Consider the following 19,459-nt stretch of genomic DNA (forward strand, 5'->3'; position numbering starts at 1 on the left):
TTCACTTCTTGAACAAGAATTTTGTGAGCAGTGCCATATAATTTACTTGACCTACAAATACATCTGTGTGTGTCAGTACATATTTTTCTCTTATGTCATTATTTTCATTTTCTTCTAAGATAAACAATGCCATTCATTGTAATATTTCTGTAGGAGGGGTATGTTTACTTTATCTGTATCCATTTTCTTCCTGCCTCTCTGACCTATCTAATGATGTGATGGTCTTTCCAATATACAAAACTGTCTCATGTGAAGTTATTGACTTGCTCCAGAACAGCTCAGTCTTTAATTATGCTCTGGATTGTTGAGGTACAGCAGTCACTCTCAGTAGAGCTTCTTAACAGTATTTATTTGCGTGGCCATTGAGATCAAGTCCTAGATCCTGATAAATTTGTTTGTTTTCCCTGATACTTTTTTCTGGTACTCTCTGTAACAGTGAGGCAAATGGAAAGAAGTATTCCAACGCTGTAAGGCAGAAAGGTGTATCTTAAGAGAAGTTCTAACTGTGGTGCATGTCGGTGTGTGTGAGCCGATGGAGAAGCTCTACTGGCTTAAGTAACTCCTTTGTGTGGGGCAGCGTATTCATCATGTTCATGCTATCTTCCAGCTCTGATGGATAGTGATGGCAGTGAGACTGGGAGCACTAACTGGTCCATGACTCTGTCTGAACCTGGTTGTGATGGCAAATGCTTAACATAAGATGAATCTTTTTCCACTGCCACAGAGAAATAAAAAAATAAAAGGAGAAGAAGGATGATTACAACTTTCCTCTTGTAGTCAAGAGGTAAGCCTTCAGAAAAGTTGGAGGAGTCAAAGGATTGATTTGTTGTGAAGATAGTTAGAGGAGACAGCAAATCAATTTACTGAAGTGAGAAGTTTGTGGGAGGGTCTGCTAGGACTTCTGGCTAGGGAGACTAAGTTAAATGATGCCCCAAAGTAAAATGATGAAGATAAAGGCAGGTGTTTCTGAAATGAAAGGAAGGACTGTAGAATTAAATGCAGATCTCAAAGCAGCAAAGAATCTACTCTTGTGCTTGGGAATTTATGATAGAGGTGAATTAAAGAAGCCAATTGTTGACAGGAAATTGCTCGAAGAAATTTTATAAACTAGAGATAACTTCATAAGGACTGAGAAAGAAAGAGAAAGGGGAAAAAAAAAAATCAAATCCCAGTATGTTTCTAGGAGAGATGTGTTACAGGTTTTTTTAAAAGTGAATCTGATTTCTGGTTGAGATATATTATTAAACTTTTGTAAGGAGATAACTATTTAAGACTTTACTTGAGCTGTGTAATTTCTTTATAGCCATTTTAGCCTTTTATGATTAGATTCTTCCATGCTAATTTGTGCAGAAACTGGTTTCCCTAAAGTGACTCTGTGATATCCTATGCTACAGTAGAATATTTCTCTAAAATAAGAGGTAAATGTAGGAAAAATTTGTAAATAGAAAAGTAGAAAAATTATTTCCACAGTGGATTTTTTCTTCTGTAGATCTTGTTATTTTATAATACTTCATGCATTTACAAGTATAATCTGAAGGGAGGTTTAAATATGAATTTTGTATTATTGGTATTTCATCTAGCGAAGAGTGATTCTAGATTCTCTGTGTGATGGGTAATAGGGGAGGGACATGTAATTTAAATCTTTAGTGTGATTCATTGATGTGTTAAGAATAGAAGTATAATATGTCATGACACTTTGCTATCTTCTATTTATTGCAATTGACCTTTCTAAGATGTTTAAAAAGAGTCTAAAAATTCACTGATGTAACATAGTTCTTTAAAAATTTCCATGAAACAGAGATGCAAGGTTATGTAAAATTCCTAACTCTCAGGATTCGGGACAATGCAGGATTAGGTCTGTTGTCTTAAACTTTATATTTATCATGCATATTTAACACAGAAAATAGTTTTTCATTTTTTTATTTGATCTTCAGCTTTCCTGAAGTCTTCCTCCATCCCTGTTGATAAATCTTTTGTCTAACATCAGTTGTGTGACACATGCTTATCTTGCTCTGTATCAAAAGCAACTGGTTTTAAGGGAAGTCTTTTATGTCATTCTCTTTGTATGTCATTTTTATTAATTATTTTATCTGTGATTTTTATATTTGCAGTGGTTAAATTTTCTTAGTATAATCAGTGTATGTCTATAAAGGAGAACAAATATCTTTTCATTCCCTGTTTCAAAAGGTTTGTCTCTTTGGGCTTTTCAGTTACTATCTTAATCAGCAGGGTCTCTTAGCACCCAGTGACTGAACAGCAGTGACATTTTTGTTCTTCTCATTTTCATTTTTATTCCAACTTTTTGTTTGCTAAAGAAACAGAATGGAATGATTGTTTTAGGATGTTGTCAGCATAGGTTCCTTGGGCTGGCTGATATAAATCTTGCCAAGTGTACTTGTGCCAGGTACACTGCTGCATCAGAATTGAACACAGAAATTTTGAAGGACATGAAAAGTTTATGATGTTTGCTTTTTGAGTTCCACTTCACTAATATTGAACAGCAGTGTATGTGCTCAGCTACGTAAAGAAGGAAAGGGAAGAAAAGCTGGTGCGTTTGTATAGCCAGCCTATCTGGACTGCATGTGACTGCCTAGAAAATTCCATTTGGTTCAGTCAACAAGTTTTACGCGGCCTCTTCTTTCTTTCCAACTGCTCCCTTTGAGATAAGTCTGGAATAGCAAAGAAAGAAAAAATACTATTTATACCTCTGAATGCTGAGGCTTTATACATGTATAGATAGATCATAACAGCTTTACATTCTTGTAATAATGGCATTTTATCTTTATTTATGTTACAAAGGGAATGACAAGAATATTTAAAGGATTGTGGGACAAAGTGATTTCCATTTCCCTACTTCAGAAAAAGATAATTTAAATAAATTTTCTTCAGTTTGTGTTGTTGATAAAGTTGCAATTCACACATAATATTAACCTATACTTGCAATTAGAAAACCAAATTAACTGTAAAAATAGAGAAGATTGACCCTGGATATTTTTTGTTAATTTGGGGTGTGGGTGTGTGCGGGGCTGGGGGAGTGTTTGTAGTGAGCCTTAAACTAGTATTTCCCCATAAATGTTGTTTATGGTGAGTTCAGATGTTTTGTTTCAATAATATACTTCATGAGCTGTAGGAGTTGGAATAAAGAACGTAATCTGAAAAGTCAGAGAGGGACCTGGGGGTGTTGATTGATAGCCAGCTGAACAGGAGCCAGCAGTGTGCCCAGGTGACCAAGAAGGCCAGTGGCATCCTGGCTTGCATCAGAAATAGCGTGGCCAGCAGGGACAGGGAAGTGATCTTACCCCTGTACTCGGCACTGGTGAGGCCACACCTCAATTACTGTGTTCAGTTTTGGGCCCCTCACTACAAAAAGAACATTGAATGACTCAAGCGTGTCCAGAGAAGGGCAACGAAGCTGGTGAAGGGTCTGGAGCACAGGTCTGATGGGGATCTGCTGAGGGAACTGGGGGTGTTTAGTCTGGAGAAGAGGAGGCTGAGGGGAGACCTCATCGCCCTCTACAACTACCTGAAAGGAGGTTGCAGAGAGCTGGGGATGAGTCTCTTTAACCAAGTAGTAAGCGATAGGACAAGAGGGAATGGCCTCAAGCTGCACCAGGGAAGGGTTAGACTGGCTCTTAGGAAGTATTTCTTTCCAGAAGGGGTTGTTGGGCGTTGGAATGGGCTGCCCAGGGAGGTGGTGGAGTCCCCATCCCTGGAGGGGTTGAAGAGTCAGGTTGACCCAGCGCTGAGGGATCTGGTGTAGTTGGGAACTGTCAGTGTGAGGTTAATGGTTGGACTGGAGGATCTTCAAGGTCTTTTCCAACCTTGATGATTATGTGATTCTGTGAAAAGGTCTAAGTGCCACTGTCATGTAAGCTGTGAGTGTTTCATATTCCTTAAGATTTTGAATTTATACCAGCAGGTTCGGTGCAATAATCCTGAGATAATATAATGGTTTTTTATGGAATACATAAATTGTAGGTATTAGGGAATATCATAGAAGACTTGCATAACCCTTTAGAAAATTATCACAAAGTTTATAAGTGAAATTATTCCCAGTCTACTGCATATGGACAGAATAATGCACTTTATTATAAATTAATGAAAGTGGCTACTGTGTATGATTTCACTGAAGACATGTAGCAATTCAGTGTAAATAGTTTAGAAATTCAGTGATGGCCATTTTTGTGGTTTTGCCATTGCTTTTCACATGCTCCAAATGTTTATTTGCAAATCTCTTATTTTAAGTGAGATATGAAAAACCCTCAACTTCCATCAGAATGATGCTTCAATGATTTTTATCTCATTAACTATTTTTAAAATTCCTGGAATACATTATCAGGAAGAATTAAAGCAATCTGCCTGATAAATAAACTGCCATTTTCTTTAACATGTGTAAGAGCTCTGTGTACAAAAGTGTAGCTCCTTTGATATTGTTTCCCTTAATCCACTCCACTAGGATGTATTTTTTTTGTCTACAAAATAAATAAAAGAAGATGGTTTAAATTGATCTTTGTTTTTGTAAGTTCGTATCTATGACCTTATCTGCCTGACATTAGAAATTCCAGTTTTTGTGCTTTTTTCTAACAACACGTAGTTTTTGGTGGAAAAATAGAGTTCTGAATCTTGTAAAGCTTCCTGTAGTTCTTTGTAAGCTGTCTCTGAAGTCTGTGCTACCATGTCTTCACTATTTTTTGGTGTTCAAACTAGCTAGAATTAAACCAGACCAGGTATGTGTACACGTTACCATGTTTTGGATTCAACATTAAAAATCCTTTGTTAACATTTTTGCTGAAATTCCAGGAGTTACATATTCAGCTGTTTAGGGCCAGAGATTGTAACTTGAGGTATCACATCAGCTAACTCATTCCCTAAGGTTTCATGTGCCCTGTATCTGTAATGTAGTGCTGGGAAGTCAGATGCAGAAAAAGAATTATTTGCGGTGATTTAGAAAAAAGCTTGACTTATACAGTGTATTGCTTAATAAGAGTATCCTCTATGACATAAGTCTGTTTTATAAAACAGCATAACAAAAATCAAATACATTTTCATATAGCACACCTGAAATATTTGAATTCTGGACTGGCTCTGGAAATCAGAGAGCAAGAGAGCGTGTATGTGAATATGCATCTGTTTTGAAAGGTGTCTTCCAAATGCTAATCTTCCATATTATGAAATCTACTTCCAGTGTTCTAATGTATTGCTTTATTACAGTAGTTTTCTTCCCAATCTTTTTAAAGAGAGGGCATTTTGTTTCTCATCTTCGCATTAGGAATAAAAATTGTCTGTTGCTTTAAAAATTACTTTATGTGTGACTCTGCTCTTTAGTTTGCCATTTTTAAAATGAGGAAAATTATGCTTTCAGAGAAGAGATACTAATATCGGTTCATTATTGTTTTTATAAAACAGAAGGACTGTGCTTGAAAGGTTTGCCACTGCAGGCATTATTAGTAGAAGCGGACTTGCAGAAACTAATTTTGTAATATATTTATGGAAGATTAGATTTCAGATACTATGTTCTGGGTTTTCTTTTTCTCCTTCTCCCACCCTGCCTAAGGGGGAAAAACAATCTCTCACTGAATAATTCATGAATAACAGAAAATAAAATAGAAAACATGGAAAGTGTCAGGAATTGAGGGAGGGGATTCTCCTCCTCTACTCCGCTCTCATGAGACCCCCCCTGCAGTGCTGTGTCCAGCTCTGGGGACACCAACATCAGAAGGACATGGACCTGCTCAGGCGGGTCCAGAGGAGGCCACGAAGATGCTCGGGGGGCTGGACCACCTCCCCTGTGAGAACAGGCTGAGAGAGTTGGGGGTGTTCAGCCTGGAGAAGAGAAGGCTCCAGGGAGAGCTTAGAGTGGCCTCCCAGGACTTAAAGGGTTTCTACAGGAAAGCTGGGGAGGGACTCTTGATCAGGGGCGTAGGGATGGGATGAGGGGTAACAGTTTTAAACTGATAGAGGGCAGATTTAGATTAGACATAAGGAAGAAATTCTTCCCTGTGAGGGTGATGAGACACTGGCACAGGTCCCCCAGAGAAGCTGTGGCTGCCCCCTCCCTGGAAGGGTTCAAGGCCAGGTTTGATGGGGCTTTGGGCAACCTGGGCTAGTGGAAGGTGTCCCTGCCCAGGGCAGGGGGTTGGAACTAGCTGATCTTTAAGGTCCCTTCCAACCCAAACTATTCTATGAAACATATTTGAGAAACAGTGTGTGTCAGGATTAAAATAAGCTTTAAAATAGAAGGTGAGAATGTACTTGGACTTAGGTACAATATAGCGGCTAGAAGATGGTCAGAAACTGATTTATCTTAAGTGAAGACACCTTGCAGGATTAAGTTTAGACATCCTTAACACCACTGTAACACCCACTGTCAGCATTCTTCAGTAGTTCAGAAATACTCCTCCTGCCTTGCCCATTATTTAAAAGACTCCAATCTCCCCTGATCCCTTTGCATTCTTAATTCTCACCTCATTTATAAAACCTATGGAGAGTATGGGGTTTATTTCTTCTTATGTTCATTATTTTACCTTCTAAACTTCATCTATCTGTCTTCAGTTACAATACTAATACAATTTTACAGTAACATGGGCTTCAGCACAGGCTGTGTAATCCCTGAGGATCACTAATCTGCGCCGATCACACCGCTGCAGTGTTGTTGCTGCACTTGGTGCTGGGTATGACAGGAGTACATGAACTCTGCCTCTGCTGCATGCCTGTGCTCTGAGCATATTTCTGATCAGAGTAGGGACAAGATAACAGATGCACCAGATGTAATACTTGTATTAAGTACTTATGTTTTAAAGCCATCCGAATATCTGAGCCAAAGAATCTTGTAATGATGTCTAGACAATAATAGCACATCTGTGTTATGGGAACTTCCCTGAATCTCCTGGGTGGGCCCATTACTTGCACTTGTGTGTGTAAAAAACCAAAAAAAACCCCAAACAAAAACCCGAAAGCCAACCAAAAACCCCAAACAAACAAAAAACCACCAAACCAAAAAACCCTTCAAAATATAAAACCTTAAAAACCACTGAGAATGCTTCTGAGCATGCCTGAGCCTGCCTGATTTGCACTCCTGCCACCATGTCCCAAGCACACAAATCTACTGTATGTATGGAGGTGGTTAAGTATCAGTGAAATGCTGGCACTGGTGTACCTTGGCCTTAGTGCCTCGGGACTTCCACAATCTCATGCTTCAATGCTGTCTCCCTAGGTGATGTCCCCACCCCGCTGAGGCTTCTGGTTAAGTTGTAGGTTTCCTCCTTGCAGCAAGGCAGCAGAGCAGACAGATTTATATAGGGCAGCAAGAGAAGTAATTTCATAATGTTATTTATTCTGTTTAGCTGAAAAAAATTAAAGGTTAGAATTTTATAATTCTTCTTGAAATAGAATTACTGTTCTCTTGACATGAACCCTGCTAGCACAACCAAATGTATGATATCAAGGTAGGATTTTTCTTGCAGCTTTGGAAGGGATTCCTGACATAGAGTGAAGATGGGGTTAGCATAACATGAGTACTAGTAGCAATGTGCTACTAGTAGCTAGATGCAGGAGGAAACGTGGTAACAAGTGATGATGAAAAGGCTGAGGTGCTTAATGCCTTATTTGCCTCAGTCTTTAATAGCAGGACTAGCTGTACTGAGGGAATCCAGCCTCCTCAGCCAGAAGACAAAGACTGGGAGAACGACCCCCCTGCATTCCAGGAGGAGACAGTCAGTGACCTACTGCATCACATAGACATACACAAGTCTATGGGACCGGATGGGATACACCCGAGGGTGCTGAAGAAGCTGTCTGGGGTGCTCACCAAGCCAATTTCCATCATTTACCAGCAGTCCTGGCTGACCGGGGAGGTCCCAACCGATTGGAAATTGGCCAGTGTGAGCCCATATATAAGAAGGGTCGGAAGGATGATCTGGGAAAATACAGGCCTGTCAGCTTGACGTCGGTGCCCGGGAAGCTGATGGAGCAGCTCATCCTGAGTACCATCACACAGCACATGCGGGACAACCAGATGATCAGGCCCAGTCAGTATGGGTTTATGAAAGGCAGGTCCTGCTTGACAAACCTGATCTCCTTCTATGACAGGGCAACCCGCTTATTGGATTAGGGAAAGGCTGTGGATGTTGTCTACCTTGACTTCAGTAAGGCCTTTGACACCGTTTCCCACAGCATTCTCCTGGCAAAACCGGCTGCTCGCAGCTTGGATGGGCACACACTTGCTGGGTAAAACAACTGGCTGGATGGCCGGGCCCAAAGAGTTGTGGTGAACGGAGTTAAATCCAGTTGGTGGCCGGTCACGAGTGGTGTCCCCCAGGGCTCGGTTTTGGGGCCACTCCTGTGTAACATCTTTATTGATGATCTATATGAGGGGATCGAGTGCATCCCCAGTAAATTTGCAGATGTGACATCAAGTTGGGTGGGAGTGTTGATCGGCTAGTGGGTAGGGAGGCTCTGCAGAGAGACCTGGACAGGCTGGAGCGATGGGCTAAGGCCAACTGTAGGAGTTTCACTGAGGCCAAATGCCAGGTGCTGCACTTTGGCCACAACAACCCCCAGCAGCGCTACAGGCTTGGGGAGGAGTGGCTGGAGAGCTGCCAGTCAGAGGGACCTGGGGGTGTTGATTGACAGCCGGCTGAACATGAGCCAGCAGTGTGCCCAGGTGGCCAAGGCCAAGGATATCCTGGCTTGTATCAGCAATAGCGTGGCCAGCAGGGTCAGGGAAGTGATCTTACCCCTGTACTTGGCACTGGTGAGGCCGCACCTCAATTACCGTGTTCAGTTTTGGGTCCCTCACTACAAAAAGGACATTGAATGACTCGAGCGTGTCCAGAGAAGGGCAACGAAGCTGGTGAAGGGTCTGGAGCACATGTCGTACGAGGAGCGGCTGAGGGAACTGGGGTTGTTTAGTCTGGAGAAGAGGAGGCTGAGGGGAGACCTCATCGCCCTCTACAACTACCTGAAAGGAGGTTGCAGAGAACTGGGGATGAGTCTCTTTAACCAAATAAGAAGTGATAGAACAAGAGGGAATGGCCTCAAGCTGCACCAGGGAAGGTTTAGACTAGATATTAGGGAGCATTTCTTTCCAGAAGGGGTTGTTGAGCGTTGGAATGGGCTGCCCAGGTGGTGGAATCCCCATCCCTGGAGGTGCTGAAGAGTAGGATCAACTTAGTGCTGAGGGATATGTTGCAGTTGGGAACTGTTAATGTTGGGTTGATGGTTGGACTGGATGATCTTCAAGGTCTTTTCCAACCTAGACAATTCTGTGATTCTGTGATGGGACTCTGTGGACATCTGTGGATAGCAGTTTCCCATTGGAACAAGTAAGTATTTTCATACTGTGTTTCTTGATGGAAAGCTGATGTGTATATTTTTCCAAGGGAAGGGAAGAAGCTGCAGAGAGGCAGATGTCACCAGTTTCTTTTCACTAGCAAGACTGCAACACAACTTTAAATGGATTTTACTATTATACTATTGAGATTTTAGTCTCTGTCTTGACCATGTGTAAAGTAACAAATGACAGGAGTATGTGATTACATATGTCTATGCTTATAAAAAGACTCATACATATTTTTCACAAATTGTGCTGATACAGCCCACAGATATTCTTGGCTTAAGCAAGGTGATGGATCTCCCTTGCATTGACCTGCCGTAGAGTAGATGGAGCTACTCCTACCTGTACTCACCCTTGGTGCCTCCTACACGTTTCCCTGTTCCTCCCTATTTTGCAAGTTACGCTGTTTGCATTCAGTCTGAATTCTGTGCCATAGGTTAGTATACATGCTGAATAATTTACTTGGAGACTTGATAAGAAAAAAAAGTTATTTCCAAGCATTCTACTTTATCTTTTGAGGGATTATTTATGGTATAAATGCCTGTTTGGGACATACTCTTGCCACCTGAAGAACAATCTGACTTTATTTTACTTCATATACCAAGAACTACATTATGCACTAGAAAAATCAAACATACTTTATAAGACAAATAGTAACATCTGGGGATAAGGAATATAAATAGGGTGACATCAAATGAAGAGAGCTGATGATCCAACAAGGCTTCTATAGATCATGTTGTCTCTAATGTCAGGAGAATTGCAGATTAGTCTTGCTGCTCCTTATAAGTAAGCCTATTTATCAACTTTCTGGAAAAATCTCATTTAAGGTGGCACATTTTCCTTAGTTGTGCCACACTTCAAAGCTTAAAATATAGGGGTTTGTCAGCCATTCTCTCCTGGCTGTAATTGGCGTGTGAGATACCTGTTCAGGCCTTTCTCCACCAGCCAGGTCCAGGCTACACCTGGCCAACTCCGATAATGTAATTTTAGTTTGCTTGATTGGTAAAGCATAAAAAGTAGGAAGCCTTAGCTTTTAACATCTTTATCCAATTCAGACTTAATGTTCAGAGAGAAAGAGCAATTTAAATTGCAAATGTTCATTATAAGAAGCTGGATTACTATAAAGTGTAACTTAGTCACACCATAGAACAAGAAGATGACGAGCCCTAGAAAAAACCCCTTTTGGACAAGGTGGATACTGGCAGAGGCTATGCTATTTTTCCTGAATAACCTACAGGAAGAGAAACTGGTTTTATGAAGGGATATAACAAGAAATGTGAATTTTAACAACTCCGGAGAAAATATGCAGGAATATAAAAATTCGTAGTTTTGCTACCATGTACTACATTTTTAACATGATGCTTTATATCTGAGTCACAAAACGGATTTGTGTACATTTATATTCATTCTTTAAAAGCTAAGTAGAGCTCAGGCAACTAAAACAAGTTGTTTGATATTATGTTCTCTTTTTTCCCCTTTCACTTGATGTAAGAATACCTTAGCATATAATGTCACATTAGTTTTATATATGCAAATACTTTCAAGTCAGAACGTGTAGTGTGAGCATATTTTATCAGCTATTACCACTAAGATTTTTACATATACAAACTGAAAAAAAAGTTCTGTGTTTATCAAAATTTAAAGTAATTTTGCTCCTTTAGGATTATCTGAACTTGTGGGAATGCCTCTGTTCTTATATCAGAAGGAGTTCAACTATGCATTGATTAAGAACTTTTTGTCATTTCTGAAATTTGGGAAACTTGTTTAAGTATGTTAGCAATGATGTGCAAGATAAAATGGAAACGTAACACAGTATCTGATTGTTAATTAAATGTAATAAAATCAGTTGAGCAACAAAGCCTTCAATAGCATATTCTCATAGATAGGCATTTTCTTAGGCATTCCAAAATGCTGATATTCTCACAGAGAGCTTTAGGATAAATCCGTATAATTCCTGTGCATGACATTTTGAAAAGACCAGAGCTATGAATATCACACCTGATTGCTTTTAAGTCAAAAGCTTTCATGTGCAGGAAATAATGTTTCAATTAAAAAGAGAGAGAAGGGGGAGGTCATTTGACATTACTACATTGCATTCAAAATCATGTACAGAAAAAGAAAATTAGAACAAATTCAATAGGCTGCTGACTCAAAGCTGAACAGCCTTAAACGTTTGTATCACCTGTTCAAAAGATTGATAGCCACATTTTTTGTGTCAAATGACTGTATCAAGTCTCAGAAGTTGGTGGTCTCAGTCTCTTGATTTTTGAAATTTTGCTATTGCTAGTTACGAAGTGCTTGGTTTTATTCTTCGTTGTTCCCACTTCACCTTTGTCATCATTTAGTGTCTGAAATCTATAAATTCCTCTATTATAATTTCAACTGTGAAGACACCATGTAAGATTACAAATAGTGACAGCAGGTGGAAAGAATTTCTACACCTTAGTATACTGACTTTGTGCTTTTTCATGTGAACTCTATTTGAGTTTACAATTAAGAGTATATATATGCATTTGTAAGATTAGTAAGCATTTTAATTTTTAATACTTCAGTATCTGACACTTCACTGGAGATTCAGGGGAATCTTTCTCCTTTCATAAAACAATAGGATGCATATACCCTAAAATTGCTCTTGAAGTAGATACTTTTTCTAGTAATATTTCAAATAATTTCTCAACAAATGACATCTTCTTTCCTGTAAGATGCATGATCATTGAATCCTGAAGTATAGATGTGGGTTTTGCTTAGGGTTGGGTTTCTTTACAGAGCCATTAAGAAAAAGAATTTGCCACGTGAAGATTCACCATCTATGTATGGATTTTCTAGCTGTATGAAAAGCATTGTTCTTCTATGGATGACCTCCTTGCGCAGAATGATAGTTTTATCCTTCTCTACATCATTATGTTTGCTGTACAAAAATCCTGCTGTGCTACATCATAATAACATGTAATCTTCTTGCTTAGTTTAGCTGAGATTTAAGGAGCCGCTGTTCATGGAAGCAGTTTTCTAAAGTCTGATCTATAATTTACCAGAATCAACCAGGCAAAAGAGCAAGAGGCTTTATAAGAGGGATACAGCCCTTAAAACTCTTAAATGAAGATTAGTTTAAAGTTTTACAATCCGGTACAGAACCATCTGGCAAATCTCATGTCAGGCTTTGTTAAACCTCTGAGCTTTCCTAGTATGCTGTAGTCATTCAACCCCCCACCCCACGCCCTGCCTTTATCTTCTGTTCTTCTGTCTCCTGCCAGGCACCCGCTTTACTCAGATATGTTGGAACAAAAGAAGGAAATAAGTAAGCGAAGGGCTGATTTTTCTACAGGAATAGTCTAACAGCTGTAAATGATGGAGGGTGGGGGTGTGCTGCACCTCTGGAAATCATGTCCTTATAATTGCTGGCTGGCGGGATATGCACTAGGTGATTTATTGCATCTTTGAAGAGGTAATTGCAAGATAAAAGCTGCCTGTTGGCAGAACCATTAGAGACTTGCTGGGTTAAATTGTGGCTTTTGAGGCCAAGGAATCACTGGGAGGACGTATAGCAACATCACAAGGCATTTTGATACTTTCAGAAATGGAGCCACAGTGGTTACAGCCAAAACAATGTAGAAGTTGTGTCAGTGGTGGTTCCAGACTGCTGTTTGGTGTGGAAAGCCAATTGTTCCCATCATTCATAAATCACATTTCAGGTCTCTAGACTGCAGGTTCCTCACCGATACCCCGACAAAGGGGTTTTAATCTGTGAGTTCCAAATTGTATTTTTGTTCTTTGGCAAAAGGCAGACCTAATGTGTTTCTCAAACACAAAGCAAAAACCGTCCTCTATGAATCCATACTAATATCTTGATTTCAGCTGTCCTGTGGCTTTTCCATATACTTACGTGTCATACAGATTTATTTTTGTATTTATATGAAGCTTGGAAACGGGGAACAAAATAATTTGTTCTAGCAATCTGTTCCATAAAAATTATTCGTTCTCCACTTAAATTAACCCTTCTGTTCACCTTTCACATGAAGACTCTTAGGCTGAAGGAGAGGACCGCAGGAATCCAATTACCTGAAATCAATTTAGAGGCAAGAAGGAGGCATTGTTAGTGGAGATTATCTCCTTCTCAGGCTTACAGTGTTTCTCTGTCTCACTGTGATAATAAAGATGTTCTGCCTGGACACTGAAATTAGTATACATGATTTCCTGATTATCATGTGGGACAGAAAAATAGTGAAGTCTGCAGTTCCTGTCTAAAAATGTAGCTTTTGGCCTTATACTTTAAACATAACTAGAAAAGACAAAAGCTGCACCAAGTAAACATGTGCAATCCCAACCAGACTTCAATAATGTAACACAGCTAATATACTACTTACCAAATGTCTTTTGCTGTTTATTTCCTAAATCTCACTTCAAGCCATACAGGATTTTAGCTTGAAAGACAACTTCTTAAAGCATTTTTTTTTTTTTTGTCTTTCCTGTAAAGTGCAGGAGTGAAACACTTTGAGTCAGACAACCTTAATGCTGCCATAGCAATTTTGTAAGGCACCAGAGAAAAATGCATCATATTATCTTTGAATTTCAGTCTGCTGTTGCTTCTCACAGCAATCAATAACCATTATAATTATTGGTGGTAGTATCCGTCTAGATAATTCTAGGGCTTTTCCAGAAATCAAAATACATAAACCAAAATTGTCATATTGTAACTTTTTCTTTTTAACTCTCATAAAGCCAGATTTGCTTTGAAGAAAAGCAAAAAAAACCGTCAATAGGGAAGTGGGATGAAAAGGACATGACACTTAGCTGAACGAGTCAAGTAGTTAGTATTAGAATAAAAAGTTTGAGGGCCAGAACAAATTCCTTTCGCAGTCTGGAAAGGTGATAGTCATTGAAAAATTGAAAAGTTACTAGAGATTTTTATGATTATTTTAAAACCCCCAACCAACTGAACATAATTTAACTTCTCTCCAGCAAAAATGGAAGGACTGTCCCACATTTTTAGAGTATGTATTTTGTACTAGAGGTGGCTGCCTGGCATCTCGGGTGTCCTGGCTGTAGGAAGCCAAGGGATACAGTGGGCCTTGTGGCTGGGAGCGCAGGTTGAGCTGGGGTCAGCGGAGGCAGAGAGCAGGCAGCTGCCTCTTGGCTCCCGAGGAGCAGGGTGCTCTCTGCTTGTCCAGCTGGACGTGGCAGCTTCCTGCTGCTGGTGTGATGCCCTGTGGTGAGGGAGAGGCAAAAGGGAGAGCTCAGCGGGTGGCTGTTGGACAGGATAGCAGGGATGGGCATCCCTCTTCCTCAGTCACCTGCATCCCACCTGCCTGACCTACAGAGGGGACTGGCAGGGTGGGATCCTAGACTGAGCGAGATGGAGTAGTACCTTAGAGTAGAGAGAGAATGGCGTTGTGTCTGATGGAGAAAATAGGTGGAGCAAATTAGCAGTGTCTTGTTATGGATCAGCCTAACCTGAGCAGACACCAGGAGCTGAGTAGTGCAGGGGGAGGATGCCATCAGAAGGCAGATCTGCACACAAGTGGTTGTTGTAAGATTCATTTGAACTATGTCAGGTGCACAAGAGATTTCCCCCTCATATTTCAAAGTGGGGACCACCAGTGCAGCATCTTAACGATAAAAATGAAGTCTGACTTAAAAGGATGACTTTCATAACCTTTAAAATCTATTTTACAATTTTTTTTTTCTGGTAGATTTTGGGAGCCTGGATATTACCTGTCAAGCTGTCATAGGTAATTATATGTTTGTTAACTTATTGTTCCTAATAAACAACAGGAAATATTCATGATGAATTTCATTTTTCCTGAAAAAAAAAGACTTAATAACTACTTTGATTAAATATTAAAGCTTTCTTTTGCTGTTATAACTAGACAGAAAATTCCAAATATCAGCGAAGTATTTTGTGCACAATCTTTTTACTACCTGGCCATTATGCTGGACTTTATTGATTGCTAACATAATTGATTAGGGTAATTTCTAGGTGGTCACGTGGAAGACTGATGTGACTGGCTGTATGATGACTCAGCAAACTAAAACTTATTTCATACTGAAAATAACTGAAAACTGGACCTTCTGGATGGACAGGACTGCCTGGCCCTGGGGAGCAGTTGACAGTATCGTGTTTCCCACTGGGCAAAAGGGGTTTACTGAGATAAAGGAAACCTTTACAGCCAGCAAGACCTTAGGTGGTTTCTTGTCTTTTTGTGCCTTCCCCAGTGCCTGTACCAGGGCAGCAATACGGGGTGTCAGGTAATGATTTAGAGCAAAACGAGTCTCCCTCAACTCTGGCAGAGGGGGAAGATCTCAGAAAGTGTTGGATGAATGGTAGGAACTGAATCAGCTGTCCGGATATGCCCCATGCTTGTGGAACGGTAGTTGGCTGTAACGAAGTGACAGGTGGTTCATCAAACATGAAAAGAATCTAATTTATTCCAGAAGTCAAGCCTGCCTGCTAGAGAAGTTGTAATCGGTGCGTGCACAAGAGCTAAGGGAGCTTTAATAGCACTGCTGAAACCATAATGTAATATCCAGGCTGAAATCATTCCATCTTTATCTCATTATGAGTACAATTTTCTTCTATGTGTGAAACTTAAATGTCAAATTGGGAAAGTGGAGGGAACATAAACAAAAGACTGTGGGCATATTCTATTGTTTCTTTAGAAGAATTGTAGAAGCTTCAGAAGGCTGTGGGAAGATGCTCCAAGCAAAATGGGGGGATAAAGGCTTTCGAAAGCTTCCCACTTTTAGTAAGAGCTTCTTTATCTGCACTGGAAGAAGGAAGCTCCCAGGAGGATTGTCTATCATTACCATATTCTTCTTCTTTAAGAAAGAGAAAAGAGAACTTGTGAATAAGTGCTGCTTATGTGATCCATTAAGAATGTGTGTATATCTCAGCGAGCGGTAAGTGGGGAGCTTGTATACTAGAAGAACAATTGCTATAGTAGTAGGTAATGCAGAACAGGTATTCGCATAATTTGAGTTTTGCAGCATGCTGGGTTGGAAGCTGCACCAGATGTGCTGCTAGTTAGTGGTACAAGTGCTGCTTCATTGGAAGCTCTCTCGCTTGTCACAGCTCACGTATAAGGTGTTTTTCTACACTGAAAAATGGCAATGCAGCACTTCCAGGTTTGTTGTGGCAAATCAGATCTGTGCTGTGTGTTAGGGCCTTTAATTTCTAGAGCTTAATTCCTTTAATTCTGAAATGGCATTGTAAAAACAGAATGAGAGCTGGAAAGAACTGTACTGTGTGTGGAAAGCCTGGAGGGGCTGAAAGCAGTTACTGCTTGGGTTTTTTTTTTTTTTCTTCCATCCTACTCCAGGATGTAGACTGCTGACTGACTAGTAGTTGCCCCAGAATCTGCTCTATTTTCACTCTTGCTGTGTTTTGTTACTACTTTCTGGCGCTTGTTTTCAGAGGGGTGAAAGAGTCTCTTTGGCTGCTGGGTAGTGGGAACAGTAGGAAGTAAATGAAGAACACAAGGTGCTAGTAATTCAGCCTTAAGAGGTGTTTGAGTCTTCATGAAGCCATATCTAAGATTTAGAGCATGGTTTTCAAGTGTTACTCAAACATTTTAAGTACTGTCTCACCTAAATGTACTTTTGCATCCCTTCCTGTACTCATACACTTGCTTTTTCCTTTTTCTCTCTGCTCTAAAATAGAACTCACCGGGCAAATGTTGTATAAAAAACTGATGTGAAGTTCCAAGGAAAACTATTTCTCAAGAAATAGTGTGATTTTTAATGTCAGTTCCTGGCAGGTTATCCCATATGGAATTATTATGGTATCTTAGCACCACAATTGATATGTTTAATAATTTTCATTATGTGTTTGGGTCCCTTTGATGCTTGATTATTACATTTAAAGAAAGATTATAAGGTAGAATACATTTGCTTTTGAACATATGAAAAATACAACCTTCTCTTTCCAGATGCATTCATTTTAACTTTGTCTAGCATTCACTAAATCTGTAGTTATTTCTTTTTTCTTTTGAAATGCACTTATTGTTCTATTTCAAGAATGAATCATGGTCCGTTGCTACCCCAAAATATAACAAAAATGGTAAAAATGATTGCCTGTAATCTATTATTACAGGCAATCCAACCTGCCAAAACAAAATTGCCATTTAATAAGGTGGTTTTTTGAAATGAGCCCTGTGAATGCTCCATGCTAACTGAAGTTGCCCACAGATTCTGCATTTAAAAACATGTTTCCTTTTAAGTGACTATATTTTACTCCATATGACAGAAAATCCAGTGGCATATGTCTCCCTCTCTTTGTCAGTCCTTGCAGTCTCCATGGGCATTTAGATTGCTCTGATGTGAGACCTGGATAAGACACTATTTTTATTATGTATTGTCAAAGGCTGTATCCGAAGGGTAATACATTAGAGATGTATTTCAGGAGGAGGAGAATCCTAGCACTACTTAAGTAGTGTATTTCAGCAGAGGACCTTTTTTGTGAATGTCATTGTTTCCATTTTATGACAGAAAGAATTTGGGGAGAAAGAAAATGTAAGATTTGTTGGTATTTTTGCAGCAATATGTAAAGTTCCTTCCCTGGGAAATGCATGTGGAGAAAATTAAAAGGAGCCAACATCCTACTCAATGCTCAGTCCCAGTGCTCAAAAACCTTAAATATTATCGAAGCAGAGAAATTACAGACATTAACAAGTAATCGCAGGATGTTTTGGTAATATTAAAAAAAAGCAAGTATGAAGGGTCAGCAAGTCTACTTCTTTGAAGACTATAATCTATTTGATTATATAGACTTTTGATTTGGGGTGGTCAGTCTTGAAATATTCCAAGGTAGTGGAAAGTCAAGGAGACAGTCGATGCAAACTTTGAAGAAGTTTTCTATATTTCTTTTAATTCACCCATTTAAGTTAGTTCCACTGCATTCTGTCTTTCTTTCAGGGTGTCCATTGAACATAGCACAGCCTGGGGAGGAAACAGCAGAGAAGCCAGAGTAGAGTTCCCTCTGAAGTTCTGCTGCTGAACAGAACTGTTGGCAAATGATTTCATATTTTTGTCTGAGTTTTTTCATCTGTACACACAGATGAAGGTGTGTACCTTCACACATTGAAAGTTAAAGCAACTCTATAAAAAATAAGTTAACTGCAAAAATATCAGATCTAGTCTACTCCAGATGTATGTGGTTATGATACATTACCATTATTTTTTATGAATTTTGTACCTGTTTTATTCCCTCAAGGGAAATTAATGCTGAATGCTGACAGAGTGGTTGAACGTATAACTGATGCATATTTTTCTCTCCTGAAAGCACACAAAAGAAGTGGGAAGGCCACAAACTCCTTTGAAAGAAACAACCTTGGAGCCTTGGACTCAGCCACAGGTAGGCTGGAATAACTTTTCTGATAATGTGTTTTCTGTAATAGTGGTTTTTGTAAGTCTTAATAGAATTAATCTGGGGCTGTAAAGAAACACTGCAAAAGGTAGCTCTGTGGTTCTCAGCATCATATGTCGGAATGATTTGTTTTGGTGTTTGGCTGCCCATATTACTGGTAATGTTCTTTTAGTTAAGTCTCAGATTTTTTCTAAGGGAGAAATGCTAGGATTATCTTGCCTTCAGTTTGTGTTCCTTATGTGCTTAAAAAACTGCAGAATTTTACAAAACAAAATTTCTTTCTGAATGGTGTGTCAAGAAACTGTGAGCGTCTTCTGGTGTAGAAATGAAGTTTGTGGGAGTTTGGTTTTTTGAGAGGAATGCTTGAAAGATCAACCTTTTACATTATAAGGGTTTAACCAAAAATGAAGCAAAACTTAATCATTCAAAGAGATAAAGAAATGAGGATATTAATATGCAATCTTCCTTAACACAAAGTGAGTTTGGATGTTTTGGCCTTGCAGTTGTGTATTTACTTGTAAGAAATGTATAATAACTGATTTGTTCATGTTCAGAGCCTTTTTTTGCTATTTATTCCCTGTGTATCAGTGTACCATACTGCACATCTGAAATCTGTGGCTTTGGAGGCGATGAGAGGGAAGGAAAGAGCCAGTTCACAGTGTAGGTGAAACTGGATGTTGCTGTTCCAGGGACAAGGATTGGGCCTGTACAAGAGAAGGCACTGGAGTAGGGTGGAGATGAAGTAGGGTGCTGGGGAGAACAACCTG

At 39.6% G+C, this 19,459-nt stretch overlaps 1 protein-coding gene across 2 annotated transcripts in view; it reads left to right on the top strand.

Moving 5' to 3' along the window:
- The window catches only part of PCDH11X (protocadherin 11 X-linked), a 515,112-nt gene that overhangs the window by 234,337 nt on the left and 261,316 nt on the right, over window positions 1-19,459 (top strand). For both annotated transcript variants that reach the window (XM_074882809.1, XM_074882810.1), the window contains one exon: window positions 18,609-18,680. In XM_074882809.1, the coding sequence (XP_074738910.1) occupies window positions 18,609-18,680 (72 nt within the window). The remainder of the gene's footprint in view (window positions 1-18,608; window positions 18,681-19,459) is intronic.

Source organism: Strix uralensis, chromosome 13 (genome assembly GCF_047716275.1).
Source record: "Strix uralensis isolate ZFMK-TIS-50842 chromosome 13, bStrUra1, whole genome shotgun sequence".
In the NCBI taxonomy this organism is placed as follows: domain Eukaryota; kingdom Metazoa; phylum Chordata; class Aves; order Strigiformes; family Strigidae; genus Strix; species Strix uralensis.